Consider the following 15,069-nt stretch of genomic DNA (forward strand, 5'->3'; position numbering starts at 1 on the left):
ATTATTTTTTATTTACTGTATTATTTACTTTAATATTTAACACACCTATTTTACATAAGAATATATAATTAACTTAACTGTCATAGTCAAAATATTTTGTATATTTATTTGGGCATATATGTGTGGACCCATATATACCCAGATAAATATATCTAAAGTGTCACACATGTATAATTATTTAAGAAATCATGAGAGCATGGACATATAAAATTCACATGAAATTCATACATCAAGATCATGACACATACTGCTAAATACTAACATCCACTCATAAAACTATTAAATGAAATGATAAAACATTACCCCCCTAGACAAAGTGACTAACTTCCTATCACATTTCTAAGGACACAAGGGTACTATATGGATCATGATGTCATCTCCTTATCAGTAATAACTTATGTAAATATTTTGATGCACACTCAGACCTATGTAGCCAAGTGAAGTCGGTGTCTGGTACTTGCATACAACTGCTTCAAAGACCAACAACATATGCACAACATACATATATATGTACATGTGAAAATAAACACAAGAAAGGAAGGAGTGCAACATCATGCTAAAATCTTGTAGAGGTGACTACAACTTGTTCCCCTCTTCTAACACACATGCCAAATAGAGTACATAAATATGATGAGTTAGCAGAGTTAGCCAAAATCATAAACACAAACAAAGTAAATCATTTTCACAATATCCATTAAAATATATAATCTCCTTTGTAATCTTTTACATCCAAATTATATCCCTCGAGTTTATTTATTCATTCTTGAATATCATTAATTTATTAAATATTTTAAATTAATAAAAAGGAATTGATTCATTTACTACTCTTTAAATTTAATTTATATATTTTACTTACTAAAATTTAAATAGTAAAACATAGATACAATAAAAACTTACTAATAAGAATATTGGATTATATAAACTTTGTTTAAATTATAGTCATATTTAGTTTAGTTTTAACAAATTTACATTATGTCAATTAAGATATTTATTTCTAACATAATAATTTAATCTTATTTTACCTACATGTACATACATACATACATACATACATACATATATATCAATTCCTCTAAGTTTAACTATAAGGTTTCTATTTGAATTTATCTTTATGTGAACTATTGTTTCATCTAATTAAATTTTTTATACAGCAATCTATTTATGAGATCCCACTATTACTAAGGTTTGATCTATCAAATTTTAAAACACGTAGAAAAGTATTACCAAGAGACTCGAAATAATATGGAGAAATTATGACTTACAATTGTGACTCCACCAAATTTCCATGCCTTCAGCCTAAATAATTTATAATCCCTTCCTCCTCCTAAATTTCTCCTTCTCGACCTTCCTCAAACCTTCAAAATTTTCTCCTCTAATTCTAAAAATGATTTCTTGGCTGACATTCCTCTACAAAAAAAATTTATTTGATTTCTTCCCCAATGGCTTCTAAGAAAGCCATATTTATGGTTCTCTAATTAGTTGGAGAAGTTGTTTTCCAATGCAACTGTTGGTTTTAAGATTTGATTTATTAAATAATCATATTTAATATATCTAAATATATTTACCGTGATTAATTTTATATATTATTTTAAAAAATAATAATTTACTTTCACTCTTTAAGATTATATCCCTAGGGACTTAGTTTGAAGGAATGTAAATGGCATAATGGCTAAGAAAAACTCCTTTCAACTATAAATGGTAAGTTAGTAAATTACTAACTTCAATTTTGTGAGGCTAGTGGTTCAAGCCTCTTAGAGGTAGGATAATTTTCTATTTTAGTTATTATCATTTAATTCTTTTTATATTCTTTTTTATTTACTGTATAATTTACTTTAATATTTAAGGTACCTACTTTACATAAGAATATATAATTAACTTAACTGTCATAGTCAAAATAGTTTGTATATTTATTTGGGCATATATGTGTGGACCCATATATACCCAGATAAATATACCTATAGTATCACACATGTATAATTATTTTAAAAAATCATGATAGCATGGACATATAAAATTCACATGAAATCCATACATCAAGATCATGACACATACTACTAAATACTAACATCCACTCATAAAACTATTAAATGAAATGATAGAACATTACCCCCCTAGACAAGGTGACTAACTTCCTATCACATTTCTAAGGACACAAGGGTACATATATGGATCATGATGTCATCTCCTTATCAATAATAACTTATGAGAATATTTTAAGGCACATTCAAACCTATTTAGCCAAGTGAAGTTGGTGTCAGGTATCTGCACACACTTGCATCAAGGACCAACAACATATGCACAACATACATATATGTGTACATGTGAAAATAAACACAAGAAAGGAAGGAGTGCAGCATCATGCTAAAATCTTGTAGGGGTGACTACAACTTGTTCCCCTCTTCTAATACACCTTCCAAATAGAGTACATAAATATGACGGGTTAGCGGGGTTAGCCAAAATCATAAACACAAATAAAGTAAATCATTTTCACAATATCCATGAAAATATAGTATCAAATATAATCCTTAACTTGATACTGATCAAAGATCTAAAAAACCAAATAATAATATCTAATCATACAATAGTGTCAAAAGGGTGTGCATTATAATCAATCTTTGCTCTAATCAAGTATAATGTGTATCCAAAGCTTGCATAGCCAAAAAAATGATTGCATTGATGATTATAGCCAAGCAAGCAAACTTTCCTTTGTACCAAGTCCTAATAACAAGCATTTATTTGGCCTTGAGGCATCCCCAAATTAAAATGAATGGTATAGGATCATGTTACATTAAAAATAACACTTCCCAAAATGATTTTTATAATAGTTAGCTTCCTAGAAAACATATGTTGAACAATCTTCACAAATCCTCACAAATTTAACATCTCATTCTGCCACATTGACCAAATATTCCTCAACATGTCTTTAAGCATAATTTAAGCTTGGTGATTGATCTTTAGCCTCATTGAAAAGATGCAATGCAATTACCATAAATTGTCAACTCGAAACTCACTTTGTGAATAGTCTCCTTGAAACTTTATGTAGCTTATGCAATTGCAAACATAGACATAGCATCAAGACAAGCTCCTAAATATCCATCCAATGGCACATAACATAATTCACTAACCACAAACCTTACTGAATAAATATTCCTTTGCAACTCTAGCTAAACTATATAGAAAATTGATATATTAACATCAGTGACAAACACTATCATGGATGCAACACATAAGAACTCAAAAATCTCTCTAACAATCTAAAAAAATTCCTCGTAAAAATGCATCAATCATTCATGTTCAATAGGGATTTGTTGAAATTGGGAGATTTAGGTTCATGTTTTCATTATATGGTTTAATGGCCATACCAAAAAAGATTTCCCTTCTTGTAAGAACATTCAAAAATATTTCTATGCTCCTAACCCTAATTTTTGAATGAACCTCCCTAAAGGGAATACTATTAAAAGAATGCTCAAACTATTAATAAAGAGGATATCATGGAAATACTATTAATGAAGAGGATATCATGGAAAGTATTGATAAACTCTTGAAGAAATTTGTCTCTTACTAACCCACTATTTGAAGATGAGTTTGGAGTAAGATATTCATCTTCATCTAGGAATTTGGGAAGACAAAACCCTTTGTCTTATCAACTATCTCAAATGCATTTTTAAAGGGAAACATTTAATACTAGCAATGCCCTAACCCTAAATGCTTAACATTTGGCTCTTTCCAGCATAAGTTCTAAGGCTATTCAAAGTAATAATAACAAGATGCAATCTATTGAAAATACAAATACCTACAATGGCACTCCCTCTCATGTTATGGAGAATAACATTGAGTCCCTAACTTTCCCTTCAGACCACTTAAGTTTGTAGGAGAAAGAAGATGGCTTCATAGAAGTGGTTGCAAAGAAAAAGAGAAAGACTTGTGAAAGATCAAACAACACCAAAATTATTGAGAACTAGAATAAAGTTAAAAGTTATAATTTACCTACTTAATTTTCTAGATTATGCAATGATTTGACCCCCAAAAAAAATTAGTTGTGATGTTTAACATTCACAAGTGGAATATAGGAGGGCTTGAAATGCTAGATAGGAAATATGTGGTAATAAATAGGCATAATAAGATTCATAAGAAATATTTTGTATGCCTTCAAGAAATTAAGATCACTAGAGTTATCATGCCTATAACACCCTTAAATTATTTTTGAATAAAGCCACATGTTTCTTCTCTAGCCATGATAGAGGCAAAGTGGGGGGTTTCCATCATAATTAGGCCTTAGTGGTATAAAAATATTATTATTAATGGTATCTCCCTTGCCATAGGGATACTTGGATACTTATCAATCATAATGATACTACTATTGGTTTATGCAAGATTTATGCCCCCAATGATTATAGAGACAAAAACTAGTCTTTGTGAGTGGTTAGCTAAGAATCTCCCCAATGCTTATTGAATCATTATTGACAACTTTAATATGATTGAAAGCAACCAAGACAAATATGGAGGTAATAAACATGAGTGGAAAGGAAATGAATTCTATTTTGGGAATAATCTTAAAAGAAAACTTAACTAAATTACCCTTGAATAGGATGAAGGGATTTAGCAATATCTAGTTTTCTTAGTACAAAAACTAGTCTAGTAAAAAGAGAATTTACTATATACTTGATAGAATATGTTTGAACTATGTTGCGCTTGACTTTGTCCAACAATATGGGGTTAATCCATTTTGTGTCCAACTAGCTAGTATCTTAGATCACTCCCCCATTCAAGTCTACATTAAATTGAAAGATTTGCATTCTCAAGATAGGATTCATAGAAGAAAGAATCCCTTCAAACTCAATACTTCTCTTCTGCAAGGTGAAGACTCCCTAGAGGCCATTAAAACAATCATTATCCTTTCTATTTTTTTCTCTTATAAGGATAAGTTGATTAGTAAATGGGATCAACTAGTGGAAATATGGAAGATGTTTCAAATTATAGGAACAAAGAAGCTATTGCTAGAAATCATAATGGTAATTACTACCAAATAAAACTCAATACCATTGAAAAGGATCTTCAAAACAAAGGAGATGATAAAGCTTTGGGTCAAAACCTCATTTATACTAAATCTTGGCTCAGAAGAATTCAAAACCACAAGATTCTTGGTCAAAAGGTCAAAAGACAAGGCTAAATGGATAAAGGAAGGAGAAAGATGAAAAAAATATTTCTTTAATCTAATTAAAGAAAACTATAGTAGAGAAGAAATTGAATGGGATTCATAGTGAGAATGGATTTACTAAGGATACCAAAGAAATCCTTAATAGCTTTGTGTAGTTTTACCAAAAGTTGTTTGCCTCTCAATTTAATACTAATACAATAATTCTATAGAATAATGTGTCAAGATTATTCTAAAAAAGGTAAGTCAAGTGAAGTCCAAGCTGGTCTCCTTCAAAAAAAATTGATTCCAAAGAAATTAAGGATTCCATTGCCTCAATGGCTAATGGGAAATCCTCAGGACTAGTGGGTTGCTTACAAAATTTTACAAAGTCAATAAAGATTGGATTTCCCAAAACTTTCTTGAGTTGTATGAGTATGTTTTTGAAACAAGTACTTTTGGGGAGAATATTAACAGGGTGGTCAATAAGTTGTTTCCCAAATTTGGTGACGTCTCTTTGGTTCAGAAATGGAGACCTATAACTATGTTAAACATTTCTTATAAAATCATTGCTAAATTCTAGCAAGAAGAATCTTTGGTATTCTCAATGTTATTATCTCTAAAACCCAAACTTTCTTTATCAAGGGAAAATACATCCTTGATAATCTTTTGACTAGTTGTGAGGCAATGCATTGGGCTAAAATGGATGGTCAATTTGTCTCCATGATTCTACTTGATTTTGAAAAGGCCCATGACATAATTGAATGTGGATTTTTTATTGAAATGTTGAAGGCCTTTGGTTTCCCACCTTATTTCCGTGAGTGAGTCAAAATCCTCTTCAAGGATTATAAATACAGTCATTGAAGTTAACGATGAGTTTCCAAGCCCTATTCATCTTGGTAGATCTATTAGACAAGGTTACCCTTTGGCACCTTCTCTATTTGTGATAGTTGTTGATGCCTTGTCTTTCATTCTTATAAGTACTCAAATTGGCACTCCTATCAAAGGTATAATCTTTCCTAACAAGGAAGACCTCCTATTTGAGAAATTTGTTGATGACATGGTCATTTTTATTGATATGAACATGGAAAATTTTGATAAAATTATTGAAATAACTCATTTGTTTTGTTTACCTTCAAGAGCTAATATATCACCTATGAAATCTACTATCTTGGTATCTAGATTGGTTTATCAATAAAGGGTGGCAGTGGCAAGGTCCTAATGATATAGTGAGATATTTGAGAATACCATTTTCTTTTAAGCCTTCAACTAAGGGAATGTGGAACTAGATCTTTAAAAGGGTTTAGAGAAAACATATCAAATGGAAAAATCATATGTTATCTATTTTAGGGAGAGCCCAAATTGTTTAAAATGTTATATCCTCCCATGTTGTTTATTATGCTTCAGCATGGATGTTAGCCAATTACCAAACTAATTTGTTGGAGGAAAATTTTTGGGGTTTCCTTTGGTTAGATAGTACGGGAAGCAAGAAGATACATTGTATTAAATGGGATTGGTGTTGTTCTCCAAAAAACATGGGGGGCTAGGATTGAAAGATCTTAAAATGCAAGTCTTAGCACTTGCTTCCAAATGGATCATTAAGGCTCTCAATGGGAATGAACCTTGGAAAATCCTTATAAAAAATAATATCAAGATGTCTTCCATTAATAAACATAAGGATTGGCGTAATACTTCTATGCTTGATATTGTTTTTGGGGACTTTGACATTAATTTTTTTTTATCCAAAGTTTTCTCTTTCATTTGGAAGACATGGTTTCATGTTGGATCCTTGATTTGTGGTAGATATGTTGCTAGTAAGAACCCATCCTATGAAGTGCTATATAGTTCCATTTGGTGGGGCATTTGTCATAAGAATAAGCCTCTTGCATTAATGCAATGTTACTCTACCAAAATATGGCACAATTTAGGTATTTATATTATTCAAGGTATGATGGTTGACAAGTGCTTAGGGTCTTGGGAGGAAATCGGTACTAAATTTACTATTCCAAACTCTCAAAAGAAGATCTTCACTCTTATCTCCAAGATAGTGGGTAAGTTCTTTCCTAGCAAAATGTTGAATTCTCAATAGTGGGTGGAATAGGTTAAGTGGACTAATGGTGGTAGTTTAAATACCTGTTCTTGTAAGAAAAATTATAATATGCTTAAGCATAATGATGATATTATCACTAGAATTAATCATGTTTGGGGTTTTAACTAGGAAAAAACTAGATTGGCATTTCATCATTCATTATTTGTGCAATTTTCCAAAAACCTTAGAGGATCTCTTCTTTAGCTGTATGTTTGCTAAAATTTTGTGGTCAATATTCTTTGTAATCCCATTACTTGGAATTGCAATAATGGTCTCGCTTGGCATGAAATCCTTGTAGGATTTGTTCTTGATTTTTAATGTTAATCTCAATATATTTTGGTTTACAATAACTTTTGAAATCATATGGATCATTCAGGAAACAATTGAATGAGGAGATTTTCCAAGACACCAAACAAGACTTTACTAAGTTTAACTTCAAACTCACATATTTCTATATTGTCTCTCAGGTTACAACCACTATTGAAGTCCCTAAAGAAGAATACATGGAGATTCTCAAAGAAGGGGCTATGATTGTCTTCAAAAAAGAGATTCAAAGCTTCATGACTTTGGATGGTTAACAACTACAAGACTTCTACATAGGCATTGATGCTCAACATAACTTCCATAACTCCAATATGTTTTATCATTCAGCACAAAACAATGCCATCAATATCCAAGGTGTCAATAGCCTCGATCCTCTTAGCAATGAGAGAAGGCCTTCTGATGAATGAGAAAATTCAGATGGATGGGATTACTCTCATAATTGACAGAATGAGTTGGAGTGGATCAAAGACTATAACAAGCAGTCTGATTACAATCAAAAGAATTAGAATTTTCCAGATAGTTGTATAAAACTTTGGATTTAAAATTTTTGCTATCTCTTTGTAATATGTTCATCAACCATGTAATAGTCTTTCGTCGACTCCCATTTGATGCATGCACTTCTCTCTTTGTTGTTGAACTATCTTAATAGGAAAAGGATGTAGGAGCATAGGCAAGACATGTAAAAAAAAATGGTACATCAATTCCATGCTCTCCCTAACAACTCTTAATATGGACTCCAAATACTTTTATTATTTGAACAAAACATATTACAATAACTCCAAATCATTAACAAATTGATATTTACAATAAGATTTACTATTCTAGAAATATATGTCATTCATTAGCATATACCAAATTCTAGCGTAAATTAGGTAATACCTATCACCTTTAGTATTCTTGAAATTGCTTTGAAATCTATTAATTGGTCAATTTTCATGTTTTCACCTTTAACATATCCTCTATTCTTTTATATTGAATTTAGTAAAAAAATACAAAACCAAAATCTAATGTATTTCTTTCCCTTTTTTAACATATTGAATCAAATCAAAGAATTAATGCATGGAAAAAGCTACCTTATATTCCATTCTTAACACAATTTGGGGTCATAAGTTGTTAGTATTACATTTTTGTGTAAGGGATTCCAAAGTTGAATTTTTTTATAAAAAAAGTGGAGAAAATTCTTATATTTTGTATTCAGTATTCTATTCTCAACAGAGTGTGGGGTCATAAGTCATTGGTGTTACATTGTAGTGTAGATGATTCCAAAACTTGAACTTGGTGAAAGTGGAGAAAACCTATGGACTTTACAGTGGGGATTCCATTCTTTAACATATTGTGGGGTCATAAGTTGTCAATATTACATTGAAGTGTAGATGATTCCAAATTTGAACTTGAGGAAAGTGGGGAAAACTCATAGATTCCATTGTGGTGGAGGATTCCATTTACAAAGGATTCCATGATTAGGGCTTCAATTAGAATGGATGTATAATTTCAAGTGGGTCCATTCAACACATACAAACATCCTCTTTTCAACCAAGAGAAGATTCCATAGTGTTGAATTTAATTATAGTTAATATATAATTTCAAGTGGGTCCATTCAATACATAGATCCAAGAGAGAGAGGATTCCATAATTGAACTTTAAACATAGTATATGTAAAATTTCAAAAAGTCCCCCCAATATACCCATAAGAAGATATATACACAAATAGAAAAAGAGGATAATTATCTGCCCTTCCTCCAAGAAAGCCCAAATGGAAACACACAAGCCAATAAAAGTATAAAAACCTTTGGACACTCCAACGTATACATACAACATTGTAGGCTTCGGAGAAATGGAGGGAACATGGGTGGGGGGCGTAAAGTGGGTGCATTATTGAAGTAATATAAGGTACAATGAAATAGGTTGTATGTGGTGCGGGGAGCAACAAGGACAAGGACAAAGCAGGGGGGTAAAAGTAGTTCAAAGTTCTCTGTTCTCTGCTCCGCAATAAGTAGTGTACGTTGTTGATTAGAAGGGGTGCGGTGTGCAAGTGCAAGGGCAATCCATGGTCATGTCCACATTAGCTGTTTCAGTTGAATGAAATTGAAGGGCCACAGCAACAGCGACTTGACATTGCACGGACAGTATTATGGGATTGCAAAATCTACAATTGTCTGTACGGTTGGCCCTTGGCTTTCCTGAAGAGGCCCTTTGTACTCTGCCGTGTCACAGCCAAAGGCAAAAGTTTTCAATAAGCAATGAATGAAGGCATCCAAGTAAGTACAAGTCTTAATTGTACATACATTACGTGACAGTTAGTTTTTTTACAGACACCCATCTCTCGATTCAGACTGACTCAAGACTCACTCATTCATTCACGGTCTCCGTGTAACTTCAAGTCATGTTATTTGCCACTGCCTTTCCCCAAAAATTCTCGCTCCATATTTGAGCCTGGTTGTAACATTGGCTTTTTGCAGGGTTACTAAACGGAGAGGCTTCCCATTTATAGGAGTACATGCAAATTTCTGTTGATTATCCCGAAACAAGAACTGCCTTGGTAAGACAGATATGAGTGGGTCGAGCCTTTGCTATTAGGACGCCACTTTGTACCTTCGGAAGTCACTGACAAAGTAAATGCCCTGAAACAAAGACTAGGTGGCAGATTTCTTAACGCTGCCTTCCCTAAATTATTTTCCTATTCTTACATGTGTAGAGGGAAATGGGTTCACTAATGGTCTAATTTTTTTTGGGGTAAGAGGTCAAAGATAAGATTATTGATTACAGTGTTATGATTAATTATTATCTATGCTCCACGGGGACGCGTCCCCTGCCTCTGTACCCTAGTACCCGTACCGGGTACGAAACGGGGACGCGGGTACGGATTTTGGACGTACCCTGCGACGTCCCTTTTTGAGGGGAAAGGGGACGGTCCCCGAAACGCAAAAAAAAATTTCGTAGGAAACTTGGGTACGGATTTCCGTACCGGGGACGGCGTTCCCGTCCCTCGCCCGTACCCTTTTGCCCACGCCGTCCCCTATTTTCCAGCCGGCCATGGGTGAGTTAAAAAGTTAAAAAAAATGGTTTTTTTTAAAAAAAATTTAATCTTTTCTATTCCGCCTAGGGCCCACATGGATGTTAAGTTGTTAACCCTAATGTGTCTTCTTAAATAGTTAAAGTTGGAGCTCATTGCTCATTTGGAGTTGTTTGCAAGTTGGGAAGAGGAAGAGGAAAACATTGAACATTCAACAACAACAAAAGAGGAGTGTGTTTTGGAGGTGGAAGAGAAAGTTTTGCCTTCATTTCTACTTCATTCTAGGTATGTTTTTTATTTTCTTTTTGTTTGATTCAAACTTCATTGTTGTTTGTTGTCATTTTTCATTTTTTTCAATGACATAAAGAGGGCATGTTAATGGAACATTGAAATATTTTTTTTTTCTATAACTTGCAGCAGTATACTATAAATCATTGTAAAATCCAAAGGCAAAAACATGAGCAGCAGTGAGAGTGAGGGAAGTAGTGATAGCATGGAAGTTGCCATGCAAGAAACTCAAGTGTCACAATTACAAAGACCAAGAAAAAGACCTAGGGCAGCCATTGATGAGCCTAATGTAGATGTCCCTATGCCTAATCCATTTGAGTGCCCTTCCAAAGCCTTAAAACAATATGCCAAAGGCCCATTCAACCCTAAGAAACCTCTCCTACAATTTGCCACAAAAGTAGACAAGAATAAGAAGAAAAATTCGGGGGGTAGTAGGGAATGGGAGTGTCATTTATGTAAGAAGCATTATTTTGGGAGCTACACAAGAGTGTATTGCCATCTTTTATGGATAGGTGGGCAAGGGGTGAAAGGTTGCAAAAAAATTACGGAGGAAGAAAAACTTGAGGCCAATAGGTTGTATGTGGAGGGGGAGTTATTGAAATCCGGGGGTCCTATGAGTAGCACACCCACACCCTCATTGACTCCCACTAGCACTGTTAGTAAAGGGAAGGGAAAGGCCAAGACTAAGAGAGATACCAATGTGGCTGATTTATTTAACATACAAGCAAAAGATAGAGCTGAAGAGTCCATTGGCAGATTTCTTGTTGCTCATGGCATACCATACCATGTTTCTCGTTCCTCATTCTATAAACAAATGTGCAAAGATATTTATGCTGCTGGTCCCTCATTTGTACCACCAGGAGAGACTAAATTACGCACCACTATCCTTGACAAAGAGTACTCAAAAGTAAACATTTTGATGGAGGATATGAGGCAAACATGGATGAGTGATGGATGTTCTATTATCATGGATGGTTGGACCGATATCAAACATCGGCCACTCATCAATCTTATTGTCACTAGTACAGCAGGGGCCTATTTTCTTAGAGCCATTGATTGTTCGGGAAAAAAGAAGGATGCATCCTTCCAATTTCAGATTTTGAAGGATGCTATAGAAGAGGTAGGGACTTCAAATGTTGTGCAAGTAGTCACTGATTCAGCCCGTGTGTGTAAATCAGCTGGATTGATAATAGAGAGCACCTATAGACACATTTTTTGGACCCCATGTTGTGTACATGCATTGAATAACACCTTGAAGGACTTTGGGAAAATTGATTGGATAAAGACTATGGTGTTTGAGGCTAGAGACGTGCAAATGTTTATTTGCAATCATCACACATCTCTTGCATTATTTAGGACATTTTCCAAAAAAGAATTCCTCAAGCCTGTGGAGACTCGATATGCTAGCTACTTCATTTTGTTGGAGAGGATGCTTGAGGTCCAAGAGGCCTTACAATCCATGGTGGTCAATGCAGAGTGGAATAGATGGCATGAATCAAGCACCCCAGATGGAAGACTTGTCAAACGAAGAATCCTAGATGAACATTGGTGGACCACAATGAGGTAAGAAACTTAAGAATTGGTGGATATCATAATTGTTATTATTGCTGATTTAATAAAAAAAAAAAATTGATTTAAGCACTTGCTGATTTTTTTAACATATTATGTTTCTCACTTGCAATTTTCTTTCATTTGCAGATACATTTGCTCCTTCATTGACCCTATTGTGCAGGTCATTAGATATGCTGATACTGACTCTCCTAGCCTTGGAGAGATTTATGAGACTTTTGATAGCATGCTTGGGCAGATCAAGCAAGCTGTTAAAGATAAGGAACCTACTTTGGAGTTCTACGAGGAGCATCTTAAGCCCATTGTAATGAAAAGGTGGAACACTATGAACAACCCACTTCATATGGCAGCCTATGCAGTCAATCCAAAATGGTATGCACCAAGGCCTGGGAGAGTGCTTCCATCTAATGATGAGGAGGTGAGTTTAATTTATTAAAGAATTCTGATTTTATAATACATTTTTAAATATTTTATTTTATTTGTAAAGTTTATAAACTCTAAGTTCTCACTTCTTAATTTTTGTTTGTTCAATATAGGTGAAGGACGGCTTCTTCAAGGCCCTTTCAAAAATGTATAGTGCAGAGGATGCTGCAAAAATTCGAGGGCAATGGCTTGACTTTGCCAATCTTCGTGGTCCAACATTTGGTAGACCAGAGGCGAGGACTGATAGAGCTACATTAGCTCAAAAGGACCCGATTGGATGGTGGACATGGCATGGTAGAGATGCACCTGAGCTGAAAGCCCTTGCCACCCGTCTTCTCTCACAGGTTGCGAGTTCCTCTGCTGCAGAGAGGAATTGGTCTACATATAGCTTCATTCAATCGGTCAAGAGGAACAACCTTACCTCTAGACGATCAGAGAAGCTTGTGGCTGTTCATAGTGTATTGCGACTACAGGAGCGACAGAGTCTTGAGTATCGACAGACTCCAGCACTACGTTGGGATGTTAATCCTGAGGATGCATTGCAGATTGATGAGGATAACACACCCCCAGGGCTGCTTGGAGTTCCATTGGATGAGGACCCTCTGCCTACCCCTGCCAGTGATTCAGAGGATGAGATTGATGATGATCTTGATTTAGATAGAGATTTAGATTCCTAGAGGACAGCCATATATTTGGCTTTCTGCTTTTCAGATACTCAGATACATTATTGCTTTTGATTATTATGGAGTTGGACATCTCATTTACACTTCTAGTATTTACTTTCATTGTGTCATTTTGATTTTCATTTCATGCATGATGATGATAGATTGATACTTGGAGCCTTTGGGCATTTTTGCTAATTGTATGCGATATTCGGATATATCATCATATCATATTCTCATTTTGATTCTAATCTTAATAGTTTTCAATTTCCATGTATTCTATGGTGAATGGTTTATCAATGTTATGATTTATCATTGTTATGGTATGCATATCAGAAATATATCTCTAAAGAAGTCTAATTCTCCATATATAAAAAATTTAAAATTCCCTATATTTTATAGCCGTCCCCTGAGGTCCCGTCCCCTAAATTTTGGCTTCGACCCGTACCCGTACCGGAAACACGTTCCCGTCCCCTAAAACGTCCCCGTCCCGGAAACTCCGTGGAGCATAGATTATTATTTATTATTTATTAAGTTCAAGTAGTCTTGAATCCAAGACTTTTTATATAAGGGGTTCACAATTTGCTGTTGTGTTGTAGGCTCTTGCCTATTTTAGTAATGGTCTATAATTCGATACTCTTCATTAGATTTTGTAAATTACAAGTCTACTAAAATTTATCTATTGGATCAATTACTGCTTATCAGAAAATCTAGGGGAAAGTATCGAAGGCCCATTTGGTTGTTGGAATGCAACAAGAATAGGAAGAGAAAATTAGAATATGTTTTGTATTCTCCGTTTGGTATGTCAAATCAAAATTGAGAATAGGAAGGCATATTCCCATTTTGCCCCTAAAATGTGCATATGTCTATGCCAAAAAATATATTTTATTGGAATAGGTCACTCCTATTCCCAATCCGAATTTTAAAAATTATATACATTTTTAGGTCTATGGTGCTTATGCGTGTAAGGGTTGAATCATATTGGCATCCACTCAGTTCATTTTCACAGGTATGCATGAGTTCTGATTTCAAGGGTTTGTTTGCAAAAATAATGGTATAACCAGCATAAACTTGGCATCTTGTCCACATTCATGGCAGTTTGAATTTCTACATTTCCCATAAATTTGAAGTTTGAACACACCAAAACAAAAAAGCACAAGTTAAAAGTGAAGAAAAATCATGGCAGTTGTTTTCAATCAATTTCCCCACCTCCTGATGTGATGATTGGCTACCCAAACACTGCCAAATTTAAATGGAAAAAGTGTGGATTAATGGGCAGAGAAGCATTCAATGCGTAGAAACTGGTGTTCCCTCAAGGATTTGGATTTTGTGATTGCTTTCCAAATTAAATGGTTGCCTCTTTTTCTATGCCTTTCACTTTCCCAATTCCATTCCATGTCTCATTGTTTGACTGTGTAGCAAATGTCACTTCATATTGTTCATAAGAAATTAGAATTACCCTATGGAAAAATCTTTACTTTTCTCTACTTTCTGGCTACGTTTTTCGCATGTGGTCATAGTGACCTCAACCTATTGAAGGATTATCAAAAACACATTGTACCCATAA

At 34.2% G+C, this 15,069-nt stretch overlaps 1 protein-coding gene and 1 pseudogene across 1 annotated transcript; one reads left to right on the forward strand and one right to left on the reverse strand.

The window, feature by feature from the left end:
* Positions 1-10,582, reverse strand: part of LOC149570246 (cullin-1-like) — a 147,054-nt pseudogene extending 136,472 nt beyond the window's left edge.
* Positions 10,335-13,612, forward strand: LOC149570247 (uncharacterized). Its single transcript, XM_089822884.1, has 4 exons — positions 10,335-10,845; positions 10,978-12,411; positions 12,547-12,835; positions 12,954-13,612. The coding sequence occupies exons 2-4, from the start codon at positions 11,018-11,020 to the stop codon at positions 13,515-13,517; spliced, it is 2,247 nt and encodes a 748-aa protein (XP_089679010.1). The 5' UTR covers positions 10,335-10,845; positions 10,978-11,017; the 3' UTR covers positions 13,518-13,612.
* The last annotated feature ends 1,457 nt before the right edge of the window (positions 13,613-15,069 follow it).

This window comes from Cupressus sempervirens, chromosome 3 (genome assembly GCF_028749045.1).
Source record: "Cupressus sempervirens isolate cs-2001-9-10 chromosome 3, ASM2874904v1, whole genome shotgun sequence".
NCBI lineage: Eukaryota > Viridiplantae > Streptophyta > Pinopsida > Cupressales > Cupressaceae > Cupressus > Cupressus sempervirens.